This window comes from Lithobates pipiens, unplaced genomic scaffold (assembly GCF_037356315.1).
Source record: "Lithobates pipiens isolate NorthernLeopardFrog02 unplaced genomic scaffold, aLitPip1_a1.2 Scaffold_18, whole genome shotgun sequence".
Taxonomy (NCBI): Eukaryota; Metazoa; Chordata; class Amphibia; order Anura; family Ranidae; genus Lithobates; species Lithobates pipiens.
In genome coordinates this window covers 220,276,255-220,296,638 of record NW_027507758.1, presented here as the reverse complement: position 1 = coordinate 220,296,638, position 20,384 = coordinate 220,276,255, and the positions used below count along the sequence as shown (strand labels likewise).

The following is a 20,384-nucleotide window of genomic DNA, read 5'->3' as shown; positions in this document are numbered from 1 at the left end:
CAAAGTTTGATCGTGTGTACAGAAAACCATAGGACTTTTGTACAAAGTACAAACAGGCATGCTCAGAACCAATGCAAAAGATCAGACAACAATACAGAAGTTGACCAAAGGTGGCGGTAAAGAGCAGAAAAACCACGTGATTTGGTGAAAGTTGGCTGAAAAAGTCCTGCCGTGTGTATGCAATACAAGTTCAGGGCCGACGCCCTTTGTACAAAAATCCAAGGGAAAGTTTGTACAAAGTCCTATCGTGTGTATGAGGCTTTAGAATGTTCAGGTCCTAAGACTCTTTGGGCGTAGCTCCACCTCAAGGCAAAAAATGTATGTACATGGCCATTTTTCTTCTAAACAATAAGCCTATGTTCACACTTATGCGGTGCATCTTGACTGAGGTTTTTGGTGCTATTTCAAGGAGAATGTCCACGTGACTTCATGTGGGTTCAGGTGCAATTCAAATGCAATTTGGATACAGCTGCAATTTGCTCTATCGTTCTCCCTCTGGAAATCAGCTCAGAAAGACACTATAGCCTGCTAGAAATCACGCTAGCATTGCACAGTCTCTGAACACCTGTGCGTTCGCTATGCAGTTTCCATTAAACTTTATTAAGATGAAAATTACACCACACCAAAACAAGCAAAGGACCCTTTTCAAAAGCACATTGTATTCAGACTGTATATATGTGAATGGCCACCATAGAAAGTTATGTTATTTCTCTTGTCAATTCTGGAATTCTGGAATGCATGTGAAATTGCATCAGTGTGAACCAGGACTAAGTAAGTATAGCCTACGTCCTCCTGGGCCTCCCGCCAGCTGCAGTACCCTCTAACCTACCACAGTGCTCCCAACCTCCTACAATGCCCCCCCCCCCCCCAAGTCTTTGCAGTATCCTCTAATTTCCCATGGTGCCCCTGAAAATCTCCAAGCCTCCTGGAGAGATCCAGCCCTCTCCAGAGACCGCATTTGCAACAGTTACCCCAGCCCCTCCAGAAACCTCAGAGATGTCTCCCCAACTGGACACAGATGGCAAAAACAATTACAAGGATTTAAACCCTTACCTACTATATCCAAAACTAAAAAAAGAGCTTTGGCTTTCAGGGCCAGATTAAGAACATCATGGGCCTGGTGCTGAGGATTTTGGTGGGGCCTTTTATAAACAATAAATAAATAAAAATGCAAACTATTTTTTGTTATAACGAATTCAATTAAAGAGAGAGAGGGGGGGGGCGTGACCGGAAGTCGACCCGGATGGCAGCCTAAGTCTCCTGCTCTCCCACCAGCCTCAGCTATACCGCACCAAAGGGGAGAATCCAGCTCCATCCGATGGGGAAATCTAGGGCCACACGGTCCTCCAGCTCCAGGGGACCTCCCGCACCGTCGTTGGGCACTGCCACGGACCTCCGGTCCTTCTTTTCCACGACGGAGCTCCCGACCGACGGGCCTCCCAAAATGGCGCCGGCGGCCGCAGCCGCGCCGGCGCGGGCTCCTTCCCCAGCCCGCAGGGCCCATCCGCACATCCAGCATGGACCGAGAGATCGAGGACCACCGCAGATGACATCCCCGGGCCCGGAGGCCTTCGGTGCGGTGAGTCAAACCCCGGTCCCGCCCGCCTCCGAGGCCGCCCAGCTAGGCCTGCGGCCTACCACGCCGCCGCCAGGGCACAAGACCAGGCCCTCCCTGGGACCCTCTCTAACCCCATGCTGCACAGCACCGCAGTCCCCCCACCACACGTTCGCGGCTTTAGACGCCGGCGAGGAGTTTCTGAGCGGGACTGGACAGATCAGGGAGGGGGGTGGACTAGGCCTGGGGCCCTCTGGCAGTAGGTCCCCCCCACCTCCGGACACTCAGTGCTCACTGGCCTTGCCCAGGCTGCTCCGGACGCCCCCGGACTCCAGTGCTGGGTCCGAGGGGTCCCCCCTCTCTTTTGCAGCCGAGGACTTTCCTGCCCTCCCCCCCCCTGAGGAGCCCCTGAACTGGGCGTACCGGGGGCCCGGGGGAAATGGACGGACCCCTGCCGAACCATGACTCGGGGTCGCCCCCATCTAAGTCCCAGAGGCTGGGCACCTCGGGGCACCCCTCCCCCACACGTGATTGCGGGGAACGACCAGGGATGACGGCTTATCCGGGGGGATCCGCAGCCCTTCCACCCCAGGATACCAGGGGACGACACCAGCCACCTCCCTTGGCCCGTGCTTCAGAGTGGCCGGGGGTCTGGGATTCCCTCCCTGAGCATGCCCCCACCTCACGTACTGCAGGCCCCGTGGACCCTAGACCACTGTCGCCACGTCATCACACAGACCGGGACGACCCGGGAGACATGACCACAATACCACCGTACCCTCAGTGGCAACTATACTTACAAGCGATCCCTACTAAAGAGGATTTTAAACAACTGATTGAAGATGTCAAATCCACGTGTCGGGCGGAAAAACAAACGCTCCACTCGGGCCTTAAGCACCTTGCGGACAGGGTGGAGATGGCTGAAGAGGAGATACAAGAAACCAAAATTGCGGTCCACAAAACCCAAACGCAAGGGGCTGAACACCATTTGCTCCTGAGAGATATGCAGCGCCATGTGGAGGATTTGGACAATAGGGGGCGCCGACACAACATCAGAGTACGTGGGGTTCCGGAGTCGGAGGGCCCAGAGGACGCTCAGATTATCTTGCAGGAGCTATTCAACACTCTCCTCGGAGAACCCCCCACTAAATTTATTGAGATGGACAGAGCTCATAGGGCCCTACGCCCCAAAAATGCTACTTCTGGCCCCAGGGACTTTATTTGCAGAGTCAACTCGTTCCACCTCAAGGAGGATATCCTGCGACAAGCCCGTTTAGCCCGTGAGGTGTCTTTCCGGAACCACCCAGTGCAACTCTTTCCGGACCTCTCCTGGATTACGCTGCAAAAACGTAGACTTCTCCAACCCTTGCTCCGTACCCTGCAAGACGCCCAGATCCAGTACCGCTGGGGTTTCCCATTTAGCCTCACTGCCAAACATCAGGGTAAATCGGCCTCCCTGAGGTACCCTGAAGATCTGCCGACTTTTTGCGAGGATCTGGGCATCCGCCCACCCCGGCTTCCCGATTGGGACCTCATCGCTACTCAACCCACCCCTCCGACGCTGTGGCAAAAGGTCCCCCCACGCCAACGACCCAGAAACCGGGATACGCAAAACAAACCTAAGAGGCAAGGCCCTGGCTGAGGATCCCGGCCCTTCATCCCCCTTTTTCTCTTTTCCAAGTGACTTTTAACTTTTCTCATCACGGCCTAGTTGGCCCTCCGCGACCTGTTGCCGGTGGAGATGAAGATTTGCAGCGTCCCGGACCGCTTAGCGGCGTAGTGATCAGACGTTGTTTTGCCCTGGTTCTAGTTGCACTCATTACCCTTTCCCCTTTGGTGCCTTTTCAACAATCAACCGCACTTAGGCTGCTGGTTGGGAGATTCGGGAGAGTGGGTTCCCCCTTGCTCTCACGACCCTCCCTCTAACCCTTTTTTTTTTGGGTTGCTTTTCATTTTTAGTTACTTTATTCATATTATCTATACTTTAGTGATTTTGTTCCTGTTCGAGTTTTTACACATATTAAGCTCCTCTATTCCTCTTTAGGACCTGAATGAGGAGACCTGGACTCCTATGCGGCCGCCAGGCCCAGGCCTTGTGCGCTGGGTCTGGTGGCCCCCTGGGAATCCGTGTAGTCCCGGATAACTTTTTTACCCGGGGCCGTATATTGCCCTATGTTAGGTCCGGTTATGGGCCCATGTTTTCAATGCAATGCCTTTTTTGTTGTACTAATGTTTTTCTCCCTTCTCTCACTTTCTACTTCCCCCTCTCTTCTCTCCTCTGTCATCCTTCCGCTGCCTGCAGGGATCGGACACGTAGTGGCGGGGCCCTACGACTGGAAAGCGTCTGCTCCTGGCTCCTGGCGGTCCATCTTGGACGTGGTGGTCGGGTAAGATTTACTAAACACAGACCGCTCCCCTACCCCCCCCCACCCCCCCCGGACTTGACTGATGGCTAAGATTCTATCTATGAATGTTCACGGCTTAAATTCAAACAGGAAACGGCATCTGGCACTAAGGGAGTTTAAACAGTCGGGAGCGGATATTATCCTGGTTCAGGAAACGCACTTTGACAGAGGGGGATCTTTTGCCTTCGCCTCCAGGAGCTTCCCGCTTGTGTACCTATCCTCGGGGTCCCACAAGAGAGCGGGGGTGGCTGTCCTGATCCGACAAGGAGCACCCTTTACCTATGTTGATCACTACAGCGATCCTCGGGGGGGTTTCCTGATACTTAAGGGTACATGGCAGTCACGGCCGATCACCCTGTGTACGCTATACGCCCCTAACGTCCATCAGCATAGCTTCCTCTCCAAGGTTTTTGCGCGACTATTTAAGGAAGACCACGGTTATTTGGTGGTGGGAGGAGACTTTAACTTGGCTCACTCGGCCACGGCTGATCGGCAGACAGCGCCCACCCGCGTGCCCTCGCCTAGAGCCCTTCGGGATTCGAGGCTTTTTCGGCAACTCACTCGCCGCTATGCACTGTTTGACGCGTGGCGAGCTCTCCGGCCCGGGGATCGGCAGTACACATATTACTCAGCCCCTCACCACATGCACTCTCGAATTGACTATTTTTTCACTAATAATGCTACATTGAGAGCGACGCGTGCCGCATCTATCCTGCCGATCTCCTGGTCGGACCATGCCCCGATCTTACTCACCCTAGATTTAGGCCCCCCGATAATTCGGCCATACAATTGGAAGCTGAACACCTTCCTTCTTCAGCACCTTCCCTCTCAATCGGAATTAACCTTGACCCTGCGTCACTATTTTGCTGAGAATTTGACCCCTGACGTCCCCCTCTCCACTGTGTGGGAAGCCCACAAGGCGGTGATGCGGGGTAGATGCATTGCGCTTTCCTCGGCCTTGAAGCGAGACGTCGCGGCCACCAAGCTTAACACCGAGAAGGAACTTAGACAGTTAGAGCAGAACCTGCAGGCCTCACCGACGGTACCACTCCTTAGGAAAATTGTTAATTTGCGAACGGCGCTGGCGGACCTGGCGCTTCGCCGTGTCGAGAAAGCCCTCCTGAGGATCAAACAGACATACTATGACAGGGGCAATAAAGCACACTCCCTTCTAGCGCGGAAGCTCAAAGACAAAACCCTTCTCTCTGCCCCACACCAGATAAAAACTAGATCTAATGCGGTTGTCTCCCACCCCAAAGACATAGTTGATACGTTTGCGGGCTTTTACGCGGAGCTCTATAATAGTCCTGACATCCCTAGCAACCCAGTGTCGCTGGAGGTCTCACAGCGTATACAGCAGTACTTGTCCGACAGCGCCATTCCCAAAATTAGAGATTCGGACTTGCTCATTTTGAACAAGCCCGTCACGGAAGACGAAGTGGGAGAGACCATTCAATCCCTCCCCGCACATAAGTCCCCAGGCCCAGACGGGCTGCCCTACGAATATTACAAAGCATTTTCCCCCCTCTTAACCCCGCATATGAGCAGACTCTTTAATGCTTTTCTACAGAAAACACCCGTCCCCTCAGATATGCAACGTTCCTTCCTTACCTTAATCCCCAAGCCAGACAAGGACCCCATCCACTGTGCGAATTATAGACCCATTGCGCTGCTGAACGCGGACCTAAAAATTTTTACTAAATTGCTATCTCTGCGCCTTAACAAGGTCCTACCCTCTTTGATCCATAAGGACCAGGTGGGCTTTGTCCCCCTCCGACAAGCGGGGGATAACACCCGGAAGGTGATAGACCTGGTCGAGGTGGCGAACAGGGAGGGAGTGCCGTCCCTGCTCCTGAGCTTGGACGCAGAAAAAGCATTTGATAGGCTGGGTTGGCCCTTCCTCTTCGCCACTCTGACCCACATAGGGATGGAGGGACCTTTTCTGCGAGCCATACAACATCTTTACTCCGACCCGTCTTCTCAAGTGAAGACTCCCTTTGCCACCTCTTCCCCCTTTTCCATCTCCAACGGCACGCGTCAGGGATGCCCGCTGTCACCCCTACTATTTGCCCTCTGTATTGAACCCCTGGCGGCGTCTATCAGGCGGAACCAGGCTATAAGAGGGGTTCCGGTGCGAGGCCAGGAGTTTAAGATATCACTATTTGCGGACGACGTAATTCTCACTCTTACCCAACCCAGAATATCCCTGCCCAACCTGCATATGGAGCTGGATCGTTACAGTGCGCTATCGGGTTACAAACTTAATGCGTCGAAATCCGAAGCCCTTCCGATTAACATTCCACCGTTGGAGGTGGAACACCTACGATCCAACTTTCCCTACCATTGGAGGTCCACCTCCCTTCGATACCTGGGGGTAAACATCACCCCAACCTATACCTCCCTTTATCAGGCAAACTACCCATCCCTCTATGGAGATATTAGGCGTCTCTTGCTAAAGTGGCGGAAACACCAGATATCCCTGCTTGGTAGAATAGCCTCTGTGAAGATGGTTATCCTCCCGAAACTCCTCTACCTTTTTCAGACCCTCCCCATTCCAGTCCCCTCCTCTCACCTGAAAAAATTGCAAAGGGACCTACTTCGATTTGTATGGAATCATAAAAGGCACAGGATACCTCGTTCGGTCATGACCGCCTCCAAATCGGATGGGGGGTTAGCGTTCCCGGACCTAGTCAGATATTATCAGGCTGCCCAACTCCGCGCGGTCGCCTCCTGGACTACCCAGAGGCCCCACAATCGTTGGTCGGAAATTGAATCCCGGTGGTTGGCCCCTACACACCCTAATAGTATGCTCTGGAGTGCGGCGGCAGCGATCCCTCAGTCCCAATTGTTGGGCCCTATGTCCCACCTGCAGAACCTATGGCGTAGGTCTTCCAAGGCATTTGCCCTGACCTCAGCTAAATCGCTCCTGACCTCTTTTATATCCAACCCTCGAGTGCCAGATAGCCTATCTCGCCAGATGCAACACCCCTGGTCCACCCGGAACCTTTTCCAGCTGAGATCTCTGGTGGATCCCAGATCTAGGAGACTACTGACTTACACTGAACTCCAATCCCGGTTTGACCTCCCCCGGCAGAGCTTCTATAGTTACTTACAAATCCGTCACTTTGCCCAGACCATCTCCTCAGACCTCCGTTTCTCCCCGCCTACCATGTTTGAAATAGTAATCTCATCAGGTACTGCACAGAAGGGGATGATATCGGATATTTATAAAATAATTAACGCCTTTCCTATGGGCCCTAAAGGCAAACATGCATATATGCTTAAATGGGAGGAGGCTCTGGGTGAAGTGTTCACGGAGGAGCAATGGCGGATGATTTGGTCGCAGGCATCCAAGAGCTCCATGTGTACGCTCTACAGGGAGAACGCATACAAAATATTGTACTTGGTACATGACCCCGGACGTCCTGCACGCTATTTACCCTTCTACAACAGACCGGTGCTGGCGCTGTGTGGGGCATAAGGGCACCCTCTTGCATATATACTGGCAATGCCCTCGTATAGTCCCTTTCTGGACGGAAGTCCGTACGCTCTTGGCCAGTATCCTGGACCAACCCCTGGACTTACACCCAAAGCACTTTTTACTGGGAGTCCCTTTCCCCAAATTGTCCAAATCCCTACAGAAACTATCCCGCCACATCCTGACCGCAGCGAGGTGTCTGGTTGCTCTCCACTGGAAAAAAACACACCCCCCTACCCCGGACGCATTATACGCCCGCATCAGAGATGTGGAGCTTATGGAGAGGATGACCGCCAGGATACAGGACCGGCTGGAAGCGCACGACGTAGTCTGGAACCCCTGGAATCTTAAGGACGATCGACCCTGACAGGCAAGCGGAAGTTTTCGGATGACTACCCACCCATACCCCCTCCCTTTCCTCTCTATCTTTCTTTCTATCCTTAGGTACCCCTTTCCTCTCTCTTTCTATCTATCTTCTTTCTTTTTCCCTTCTTCCTTTCTCTTATGCCTATTATTCTTCCAGACCCCCCCCCCTTGAGGGGGGGTGTTTGTTTGGGTTAAAGTGTATTATAAGTGTCTTATATTATTCGTTGCCACACGTATCCTCAGATTGCAACTCTGGTTTGGCGGTTAAGTCTTGAGGATAGGTCTATTGCTGGATGGACTGTATCCCTGTTTTACATGTGTTGCAGAACATGCTGTCTGTGAATAGCTCTACCTGGCCTGGCTTGTACCTGCTCCAGGTGGCTGTATTATGTAGGCTAATATGCTTTTGTGGTATGTTCTCCCCTGTAATTTTTCTGATCCCTTTCTTCCGCTCCCCCAATGCTGAACTGAAGTGTTTGACGTGTAATGTTTCACTTTAAAATAATAAAAAGTTATTTGATAAAGAGAGAGAGGGAGGAAGAGAGAGAGAGAGAGAGAGAATGAGAGAAAGAGAAAGAGGATGCACATGAGGATGTGTGGGAATGACATCAAAGCAGCCTGGCCAAGGCAAGTGACTGAAGGCACAGAACCCAGAAGGAAGACCAGGTGAAGATGGAAGTGCCCGGGCCCCGCCGGACTGATCACAGCAAAGCACTGGAGGGCTCAGTCTGACAATTTAAGTGTACCCCAATGTGCTAATATGCTGTGCCTACTTGTACATTATGGCATAACCTACCCCAGGGTCTCTAAAAAGTAGTAATGTTAGAAAAGTTTACTACCGCTTTAATATCACAGGAGCCTCTCATGGGGCCCCCTACTGACCCTGTGGCCCTTGGGTAGTGCCTAATTGCATAGTTGTCAACATTTCAAAAATAATTTCAGGGATGCTTTTTTTACAAGTGCTATATTTAGAGTAGCTGACATCCCCTATGTTCCTCTATACATCACAATAGTAATTACAAAATTAAATAAGTACTAATAATGGGGCAGAACAAATATGAGGACTGTGAGATTTCCTTTAGTTGAACTGACAAAAGTGCCCATTCTAGAGCTGGTAACATTGAGGATATTCAGTATAATTTTGAAGAACATTTTTTGTGGGTAAGAGGCATAGAGGAGGAGTATGGATGGTATAAAAGTGGGAAGTATGTGCAGGCGAGGCAGAGGAATGGGCAGAGGAATGTTGAGGGTCTAACAGTGGGCACTATGTACATGAGAGGAGTGCAGAGGGTATGGCAGAAGGCACCATGTACAGGAGAGGAGTGTGAAGGGTATGACAGTGGGCAGTATGCACAGCAGAGGAGTGTAGAGGGTATGGCATTGGGCACTATGTATAAGAGAAGAGTGTGGAGGGTATGAGAGAGTGAGCAATATGTACAGGAGAGAAGTGTGGAGAGTAGGACAGTAAGCAGTAATTACAGGAGAGGAGTGTGGAGGGAGGGTATGACAGTGGGAACTATGTATAGGAGAGGAGTATGGAGGGTATGACAGTGAGTAGTATGTACAGGAGAGGAGTGTGGAAGGTATGACAGTGGGCACTATGTATAGGAGAGAAGTGTTGGAGGTATGACAGTGGGCACTATGTATAGGAGAGGAGTGTAGAGGGTATGACAGTGAGTAGTATGTACAGGAGAGGCATGTGGAGGGTATGGTGGTGGGCACTATGTATAGGAGAGGAGTGTGGAGGGTACAACAGTGGGCACCATGTACAGGAGAGAAGTGTATGACAGCGGGCACCATGTACAGGAGAGGAGTGTGTAGGATATGACAGGGGGCGTTGTGTATAGGAGAGAAGTGTGGAGGGTATGACAGTGAGTAGTATGTACAGGAGAGGCATGTGGAGGGTATGACGGTGGGCACTATGTATAGGAGAGGAGTGTGGAGGGTACAACAGTGGGCACCATGTACAGGAGAGAAGTGTATGACAGCGGGCACCATGTACAGGAGAGGAGTGTGTAGGATATGACAGGGGGCGTTGTGTATAGGAGAGAAGTGTGGAGGGTATGACAGTGAGTAGTATGTACAGGAGAGGAGTGTGTAGGATATTAGAGCGGGCGTTATGTATAGGAGAGAAGTGTGGAGAGTATAACAGTGAGCACTATGTATAGGAGAGAAGTGTGGAGGGTATGACAGTGGGCACTATGTATAGGAGAGAAGTGTGGAGGGTATGACAGTGGGCACTATGTATAGGAGAGAAGTGTGGAGAGTATGACAGTGGGCAATATGTATAGGAGAGAAGTGTGGAGAGTATGACAGTGGGCACTATGTATAGGAGAGGAGGATGAAGTAATCTGGGAAGGAAACATGTAAAGGTTTGTGGAAGGATGTTTAGGGACTGCGTAGTGGTTAAGCGGGCCATACATGGATTGAAATTACACCAATTAAGCAGAGACCAGCCATAGTCGATCTATGTATGGGCTAGCTGGTTTTACACAAGTCAACCTATTAACCGACTTGAGTACAACCAGCCTGTCAGGTTTTCCTCAAAACAATAAGTGCTGCCAGCTATAGTTAGCAATACTAATCATTGTATTCACTGGCAGAACACAATAACACTGCGGGAGTGATTGCCCCATTCACAGGTCAGCAGGTGAGTGGGTGTGTGGGGACAGGCTGAGGAGAGATACTAGTCAGTCCCTGGGTAGGCACTGGTTATTATCAGAGCCAGATACACACAGGTTACATACGCCACGATTGTTAGAACGAGAGCAATTCTAGCACTAGACCTCCTCTGTAATTCTAAACATGTAACCTGTAAAAAAATGTTAAAGAGGAAGTAAACCCTGATGAGTTTACTTCCTCTTTTTTTCCCTGCAAAGGTAAAGCATAATGGACTACTATGCATCGCATAGTAGCCCATTATGTGTCACTTACCTGACACAGGAGCCAGCGAAGTCGCGCTGTCCCCTGTAGTCCGCCGCATCCATCTTGCTGGTGGCGTCTCGCAGCTCCGCCGCCGCATGCGCACGGGAGTCGACAAATGCGGCAGCTCCATTTTTGGAACTGCCGCGTTCAGTGCGCCTGCGCGCCGCTGTCTACGGCGCATGCGCCGTAGACAGCGGTGCCCGTTTTCGGGCAAATATCTCCTAAACCATATAGGTTTAGGAGATATTGCTTGGACCTACAGGTAAGCCTTAATCTAGGCTTACCTGTAGGTCAAAGTGGTTTGTAAGGGTTTACAACCACTTTAAGCATCGCTTAGTACACAACAAAAAATCGTGCTAACTTTAGTTTTTTTTTAGGAATGAAACAGTTTCTTTCCAAAAAAAAGTCTGAAAAATTGCTGCGCAAATATCATGTAACATAAAAATATGCAAAGACCACCATTTTATTCCATAGGGTGTCTGCTAAAACAATATATAATGCTTGAGGGTTTCCGAGTAATTTTCTAGCATAAAAAAAATGATGATTTTTACATGTAGTAGAGAAGTCTCAGAATGGGCCTGGGTGCAAGGGGTTAATTATCATAAGTAATATACAAATAATTATTATAAGCACTGTGAGTTCATCCTCTCAGTCTGCTGCAGAGTGTGCCGGCTTGTATTTAAACTGGCTGCTCCGTATGTAGCTTCTGACAGGCTGTGCAAGGAGCCCTGTATCTCCGGAACCATAGATGATAGCAGCCCCATATTTTAACCAGTGCTGGAGTGGGCCTTTAGCTACCTACCCCCTAATTTGGGGTCTCTGTGACTCCTGACTGCTGAGCTACAATCCTCGAAGTCAATCTGTTTTTTTTTTTTTTTTGGGCAAATGGGCCTATCTTGAGAAAGGGGCCTGGAGCTGCAGCTCCAATAGCCCCTATGTTAGCTTTAGACTGGGGTCACATTTGTCTTCATATGCTGACACCTTAAGAGTTCCCTTCACTGGAACTAAGGGGCCAAGCCCAACCCCTGAAAAACAACCCTGCACCAAAATCCCCCCTCCACCAAATAATTTTGACCAGTGCACAAAGCAAAGTTCATAAAGACATGGATGAGTGAGTTTGGGGTGGAGGAACTTGCCTGATGTCAAATTGATAGAACAACTTTGGAGTGAATTAGAGCAGAGAATGTGAGCCAGGACTTCTAGTCCAACATTGGTGTCTGACCTCACAAATGCGCTTCTGGAAGAATGGTCAAACATTCCCATAGACACACTCCTAAACCTTGTGGACAGCCCTCCCAGAAGAGTTGAAGCTGTTATAGCAACAAAGGGTGGCCAACTCAACTGACTAAGGCCTCGTACACATGGTTTTATTGTTGTATGACTGAGCGTCTGATTTGTGTCAAAAGCGCCTGTGCAGGATTTTCATCAGCCGCGTCACGAATGTTAATTCTAGATTGCAAACAGTAGTTTACAAGACCAAACACTTCCCAGATGTTCCTTGATTCCGAGCATGTGCGTTTGTACTTTCGACTTTTGTGTGACGATTTCTGTACTGACTATACAAAAATCAGACGTTGAAATAACAATCCGTCAAAAATGTTATAGTCTGCACATCCAGCTTTTTTCTGATGAAAAAGTCAAAATGGCTGTCGAAAGCACCATACTAATGCTCCAAAAATCCGCAGACAGCTCGTCTTACGAATTTTCCCTTCTGATTTTGGTATCGTGTGTACAAGTCCTAAAGCCTCGTACACACTCTTTGATTTTTGTCCGATTTTTGTGGCATGCTAGTCTCATAGATTACTAACAATACGAGAATTTTTGTTAATTTTTGAATACGTCAAGGCCAGTACATACGCTTTGATTTTCGGACGTCAATTTTGTTACGATGACCGATCGTCCACAAATCTTACCGTTAGTATGGTGCTTTCGACAGCCGATTTCACTTTTTCATACGAAAACCATGCTGATGAAATGAAAATCAGACATTGACTTCACATCCCACAAAAATGTTATAGTCTGCACATCCAGCTTTTGTCTGACGAAAAAGTGAAATCGGCTGTTGAAAGCTCCGTACTAGTGGTAAGATTTGCGGATGATCGATCGTCTAACACAACTGATGTCAATTGAATAAAAGCGTATGAGCCTTAAGACTGGGATGCCATTAAAGTTCATGTGTGTGTAATGACAGGTGTCCCGATACTTTTGGTAATATAGTGTACATATATACTCCTTTAGCAAACAGGCCAAAAAGCCAGTCTCACAGTGCTAATAAAAATTCAATATAAATGCAAATACAAATGCAAAACCAATACAAATACAAAAGGAAAAAAGTGACAGATGTCTTTTACGGTGACCTCAATATACAGGGATATGTACTGAATAATCTCATAAAAACTGACACAGTTTTTCTGAGAGCACTAGTAACATAGCACTAGTACTACACACAGGTGAGCACCACTATATAAATCAGCACAATGTAAATTTTGAGTTTGCCTTTTAAAAGCATAATCATTTAAAGCGTGTGCAAACCTAAACAATGAACATTATGATTTTGCTCCCTTTTGGTCTTTGAAATATAACAATAAAGTGTTACTAAACCCACAACAGTAAAATCAGTCTGTATATGTCATAAAGCATGCTTGTTATACTCATTGTGGAACCTAAGTGGTTAATCCTGTGCATTGTGTAAGAAGGCTGTTTGATCCTGTCTTCCCTGATCCTCTCCATCTTCCACAGTCCCCAATCCATCTCCTGACAGTACAGAGCTTTTGGGGCACTCTGCACATGCTCAGTTTGGTGTATTGCTAGAGAGCTTTTTTTTTTGTTTTTTTGTGATCAGTACACTGTCCAGGCAGAGGGTCAAGGGTCATGTAGCCTCATAGGACAGTAAGAGGAGAATGAAAACTCCTCCTACAAGCTTAACCAGTGCTCAACTGGACACTGATGGATGTCAAAAAATGTCTATATACTGCTGATGAGAAAAGGTATTTAGCAGTTTATATTTAATAAAATAATTGCATTTTCATGTTCTGTGTACTGTGGGACACCAGATATAATGAATGCAAGGTCCTGGGTTTAAATACACCTTAAAGTGATTGTAAAACTTCGTTTTTTTTTTTTAAATAACAAAAATTTCATACTTACCTCCACTGTGCAGTTCATTTTTCACAGTGTGGCCCCGATCATTCTCTTCTGGGGTCCCCTGGCGGCTTAGCAGCTCCTCCCCGCATCCTATAACCCCCCTAGGGGAAGCGCTTTCCCAAGGGGTTACCTTGCGGGCACACTTACGAGTCCAGCATTCGTGTCCAAAGACACAGAATGCCAGACTCTGCCCTACCCCCCGATGCCACATCATTGGATTTGAGTGACAGCAACAGGAGCCAATGGTTGCGCTGCTATCAGTCTATCCAATGAAGAGCCAAGAACCCCGGGCAGAGGAAGAGTGCGTCACCGCCGAGGGAAATTCCAGGGCTCAGGTGAGTAAAACAGGGGGGGCCAGTAACTAGAAAACATTTTTCACCTGAATGCATAGGATGCATTAAGGTAAAAACAAGAGGCTTTCCAATCCCTTTAAGGATCATTCACACTTGCTTTAGTCGCCAAAGAGTAATCAGCATTCGCATCGTTCTTCGAAGATCATTTCACAGGTAGTCAGGAGGTATTGTATCACCTCCTCACCCCCTTCTTTAACCCCTTGAACTCTGTGTGAGCGTGCCACAACCACATGTGCTGCACACAGTTGCAGGGCGCGTGTAACATGGTTCAATTCACTTGAATGGGTTGCCCTTGGCAAATCAAAGCATTGTGGCTGCTTGTGTACATTCCTGGCAGCTAAAGACGGAGTGGTTGGGGGTGGTAAAAATGTGGCTCAAGCATGTGGTTTTACGGCCCCTCAACCGCAAGTGTAAACGAGCACTAAAAGTGTTTTAGGGCTCATTCACACTAGAATGCCATATAGGAAACCTGCGTTCCGTGCCGGTTTCCCGCACAGCATTCCAAATCACACTGCCTTTTCTATCTACAAGTTTCAGTGCAAAGTTAACAAAACCCCAAATGCAGGTCACAAACGCAGTATGTTTTCCCACAGTGGATCGCATGGCACAAATATACCATACGATCTGGTCACAGTGTGTTTTCAAAAGTGGTGCATGCACTACTTTTGGTTCTGTGTGGTTCAGTTCAAAACGAATGGGCTGAAATTGCACTGCACTGAACTGCATGTGAATCACACAGTTCCTGTGCAATTCACATGCAGTTCCCAGTGTGAATGGGCCCTTAATGTATCTGTTCAAAATGTATCTGTTCAAAAAATACACATTTATCCTACAAATCCAGGGCTGTCCAGTACACCATTTAGGCTGGATTCACACCTATGCAGCTTTAGTGCTTTTTGCATTTTGAACATTTGCACTACAGTCCATTTAACATGGTTTCCTATGGAACACGTTCTGTAGCGCAAATCTGCAAAATGCAAAAAGCACAAAAAATGCATAGGTGTGAATCCAGCCTTAATTTCATCAATGAAAATATTTACGTCGACCAAATTAACACTATTTTAGTCGACTAAAATACGACTAAAACTAAAACAATTCAGATTACTAACATGCGATTAAGACTAAAATGGCATTTAAGTCAAAAGACAATAAATAAAATTAAATTGAAATTTCATGTCATAACGAACACTGGTTATGATCACAATGGCTAAGGGTCCTTTTACATGTGGGGACCATTCAGATCTGCCTGTCAGTTTTTTCAGTGGATCTGAACGGTCGTTCCATACATCTCTATGGAGTGACGAATGTCAGAGGTGACATGTTCGCTGACATCCAATCCGATCTGCAAAATCCAGACAGATGGATGTCCTATTTTTCTTTCATCTGGCGGATCGGATCGGATGATAATGGACAGGCGGTCTGTAATCATCCGATCCACCCCATAAAGGAGAGCGGTCTCTCTGACAGGTCCATCCCTGCACAGTGTGCAGAGACGGACTTGTCATCCACCAGCTCAGAGGGGATCAGAGCGATCCCTGCTGAGCAAGCGGATGGCTGGATACGGATCCGCACGTCTGAATGGGTCCTTAATCTGTGCCTGTAGTGCATGTTCAAACCTTAATACCATAAATAATAACATGATATTCGACTATCACTCCAGGTGTATATAATGCGTTTGGAAATTCTAGAGAAATGCTTAAATAATACATTACAATTAAACAAACCTATATGATTTTAGCTGCCTAAAATCATTTTAGTCAACTAAAATGTACTGGAGATTTTGATCGATTAAAATATGACTTAAACTAAAACAATTCAGAGGACGAAAATATGATTAAAACAAAAAAGGGCATTTTAGTCAAAAGACTATGACTAAAACTAAATCAGAATTTGATGTAAAAATGAACACTGGAACCATGTCTAGATGAAATTAATAAGTAGGGGATATCACTTACTTTCCTGAAATGCTGGTAAAAATAACAAATAACTGTATCATAAAATACATTTCAGACTTATAAAGCCTGTTTACTGGGGTGACCCAAGAAAACAAAACTGATGATTTACAACTTTTAGTTAGTATCATATCTAACACATGAGCTCTAGTACACATACCCACATGTACAGAAGACCATACATTAAAGTGTTTCTAAATGCAAGATTTTTTTCACAAAAATAACAAACATGTCCTACTTACCTGCTCTGTGCAATGGCTTTGCACAGAGCAGCCTCGGTTCTCTTCTATTTGGGTCCCCCGCTGGTGGTCCTGGCTAATCCCCCTACCGAGTGCCCCCAATAGCAGGCCTCTTGCTATGGGGGCACTCGAGCAGGCTCGCTCTTGAGCTGTGCCTGCGCTCCAGTGAATGGACATTGCCTATTTACACATGGAGCGCAGCTCTGCTTGCCCCCCACTCTCCTTATTGGCTCACTGGCTGTGATTGACCTGCTGATGTATGAGCCGATGAGGAGAGAGGGACCCCAGAGAGCCGCTGCTCTCATGCACATCGTTGGATCGAGATGGGGCTCAGATAAGTATAAGTGGGGCTGGGGGGAGCTGCACCCAGAAGGTTTTTTAACTTAATGCATGCAATACATTAAAATAAAAAAACTTGAGCCTTTAGAACCACTTTACTGTTAATCCACATGCTTTGCGAGAAACAAAGTTATCGTATTTTTAGCAAAAAACACTAATCTCATGTAGGTTGAGAAGTAAAGAAAGTCTTACACTTGGGCTGGCATACACATGTATATATTATATATATATATATATATATATATATATATATATATATATATATATATATATATATATATATATATATATATATATATATACACACACACATATACACATACACACACACATACATATATACAGGGGCGGACTGACAACTCATGGGGCCCCTGGGCAATAGGAGATTATGGGGCGCCCAGGCAATCAGACGTTATGGGGCCACACAGTATACACAAACACACACACACAGTATCAGGACCATCTTTAATATTGATTGGACCCTGGGTAAAACTTTTCTTGGGCCCCCCCATGCAGTTTCACTCTCCACCTGCTCTGAGACATACAATAAATAGCAGCTAGACTCAAAATCAGTTTACTGAATCAGATCAGGCAGATATTGCGATTGATTGCCAGAGGTTACATTACCGCTCACTGACTGGTTGCTAGAGGTTACAGAACACATTACAGCTCACTGATTAGTTGCTAGAGGTTACAGCACATGATTTCTGCTTGTTGATTGGTTGCTAGAGATTACCGTGGATAGGACCTCAGGGGGGCATGTTATACATATCAATGCTGCCGGCCACCGCTATTTACATATGAATGTCACCGCTATTTACATATGAATGCTGGTAATTTACTCGTAAATAAAGGGTCTGAATAGGGCAGAGCTGGGCAGCATTAGTAGCAGCACTTCACGCTGAGATATAGGGACACAGCACGGGACTAAAACCTCAAGGGACGAGGGAATTTAAACCAGGATAGTTGGCAAGTATTTTTTCAGCTGCTTTGGGCCCCAAAACAATGACAGGGCCAAGGGCAGCTACCCTTTTTGCCCTACCTTAAAAACGGCCCTGCACAGTATACAATCACACAGTATAAACAGACATGTTTCTATTGGCTGAGAAGCTACTGGAGAGGTGGGGCAGCTATAATCTTGGGATTTTTAGACCAAAAGGATGTCGCTAAGGGACATTTCAGAGACAGATGTAAAAAAAAAAAAAAACACAGATTTTTACATACTTTCCATGGTTTTACTGAGGCTGGCAACCCTAATGGGGCCCCCTAGTGGCACGGGGCCCTCGGGCAGTGCCGAGTGGCCCAATGGTCAGTCCGCCCCTGCACACACATATATATATATATATATATATATATATATATATATATATATATATATGTGTATATAATATTGTTACATATCTGACAGCAGGTCCCCCCTTACACCAGGGTCCCCAGAGAGCCTCCCACTTACATCAGAGGGCTGTGGTTTCCAGGCATTACATTGCTGGGCAGATTGGTATAGAAGTGGATGTCAGGACAATGATTAAATTGTTGGAACTGCCGATTATAGATAAGAACTTGTGCCTGATAACATTAACTAGTCATGTTTCTCCCCCGGCCACCAGCTAAGCAGATGGAGTCCAGAGCCAACCCTAGGTAAGAGACTCGGGGCTATGAGCCCCAGATTCAGGGCTATAGCCCCAGTAGCCACCCCCTAGCAACGCCACTGGAAGGTGGTATTCTAACCCCCACGGTAAGTATTCTTTCCACTGACCCAATAGATAAAGTTTAGCAGGAGTTCCAGTAGACTGAAAAATTATTTCAAGGGTTCCCCTGGAGTAAAAAGGTTGATAGAGGCTGGCGTATTGGGAGATAGAGCCTCGGGCACTCATGTGTTTATCTTTACAGCACAAAGTCTTATAGATCAACAGGTCAAAGATTTCATTTCAGTAGAAATGAGTACAACCAGCAAGCATATACTTCTAGCACATCATACTAGAATGAGTATTTAATTTAAAGCATTTTAGCATAATCATAATTGGAACAAAGCAGGGATGAAAATCCCAAGTGAGCTTGTTTGCTGCTCCATCTACACACATAGTACAAGGTATGATCTGGATTAGCTGAATCTCTAACAGTGATAGCATTATCTGCAGGCGATTTCCTACCGCTTGTCTCCTTGAAGCTAGGGGAGGATACATCTTGAAGGGTGTGTGACCATCCTTCCTCCTCCTTCAGGTCTTCTCCAAGCCTTGCTTGTGTCTTCTGGCTAGGCACCTCACCCCATTCACCTTCATCATCAGGGTTCTCTTTAGCCTTGGCAGCAGGTATCTCCCCATCTTCAGCTTTACCTTTCCTCTTTTGTCTGTTCCTTCCTTGGGATAGGTTGTGTTTCCCCAATTTCAGATCAGCTGCCTCCGGCCTGGATGTCAAGTTGGTGGGATCAGCCAACAATCCAGAACCTGCTGTCTTGTTATCCACGTCCCCTTCTATGAAGCTAGGTGGGTCCTCTCCACATCCTCCATCCTCATCCTCAGAGGAGCCGCCTTTGCTGGAAGAACGGGAGTCTGGGGAGGTACTATAAAAGGGGTTACCGCTGCTGTCTTCTCCTGATTCACCAAAAAGGTCATCAGAGATCTGAAGGCTCTCGTAGCGGGATCGAGCCGCTTCCAACAAGGAGAGCCCCATCTTTTTCCTATTGCCGGGGACACTTCCCGGAGACTCGGACACCATCATCATCCTGCACCGTCTGCTGCTCCCTGCCTTCTACAATCTGCACCGTCTCATTGTACAGAAGCGGGGCAGGGAGATGGGAGTGACTGTGCATTGTAGGGGTTGGGAAGACAGCTCTTCCTCTCTCCTCCCTGACTTGGCAGGTCCGCCTTTTCTTCTCCAGCCTCCTTTCTCTAAGGGCGATCCTTTATAAGTGACTGCATGGAGGCTGCACACAGCCATCGCATCCTACATTTCACGTTGGAAAGAAGGAGAGCTGACATTTTCAGGCCATTGTTTAAAAAAGAATAAAAAAATCAAAGCCATTGCTTAGGGTACCATTGCTGCATCCTTGGCATCCCTCTAGACGCGCAGGCTCCTCCCTGATGGGACCCCTGAGAGGTGTCTGCACATCTACTGGGATACCAGTTGAGGCATCTCAGCAGACTTCCCAGGGAGTTAAATATTTGTACTCATCTCACACAGCGTTATTAGATATTTATATTATGTGGCCATTGTGTATAAATACAAACTTTTGTACTACAGAAGACACAAAAGAGATACATTCCAAAAACAAAAATGTAATTTATTGCAGTTTGCCATTCCTTAAAGTAGGTATAAGCCTAAGCATTTTTTTTTTACTTAAAGTAATTGTAAACCTCAGACATGAAATATGAACAAAGTGTATCCCTCTATTATTATTTAAGCTCATAGGTTTTGCAGCCTATTGCATTAGGGTGTACACTAGTGATGGCCGAACGGTTCGCCCGGCGGTCGTTTCGCGGCGAATTTCCGACTTTCGCCGTCCGCGGGTTCGAACGCCTTTTTCCGTCGTTCGCCCCGGCGGACTTACGTGTTTAATGTATACAAGAACTTTAACCTTTCGTGACACGTTTATCATGTGTTACAGGACAACCAATTGAGACATGACAGC

At 47.4% G+C, this 20,384-nt stretch overlaps 1 protein-coding gene across 1 annotated transcript in view; it reads right to left on the bottom strand.

Annotated features, from left to right (window-relative positions):
• Positions 1-19,715, bottom strand: part of PGBD5 (piggyBac transposable element derived 5) — a 265,648-nt gene extending 245,933 nt beyond the window's left edge. The window contains exon 1 of the mRNA XM_077486583.1: positions 18,907-19,715. Coding sequence (XP_077342709.1) covers positions 18,907-19,477 — 571 coding nt within the window. The 5' untranslated portion in view covers positions 19,478-19,715. The remainder of the gene's footprint in view (positions 1-18,906) is intronic.
• Between the last annotated feature and the right edge of the window lie 669 nt (positions 19,716-20,384).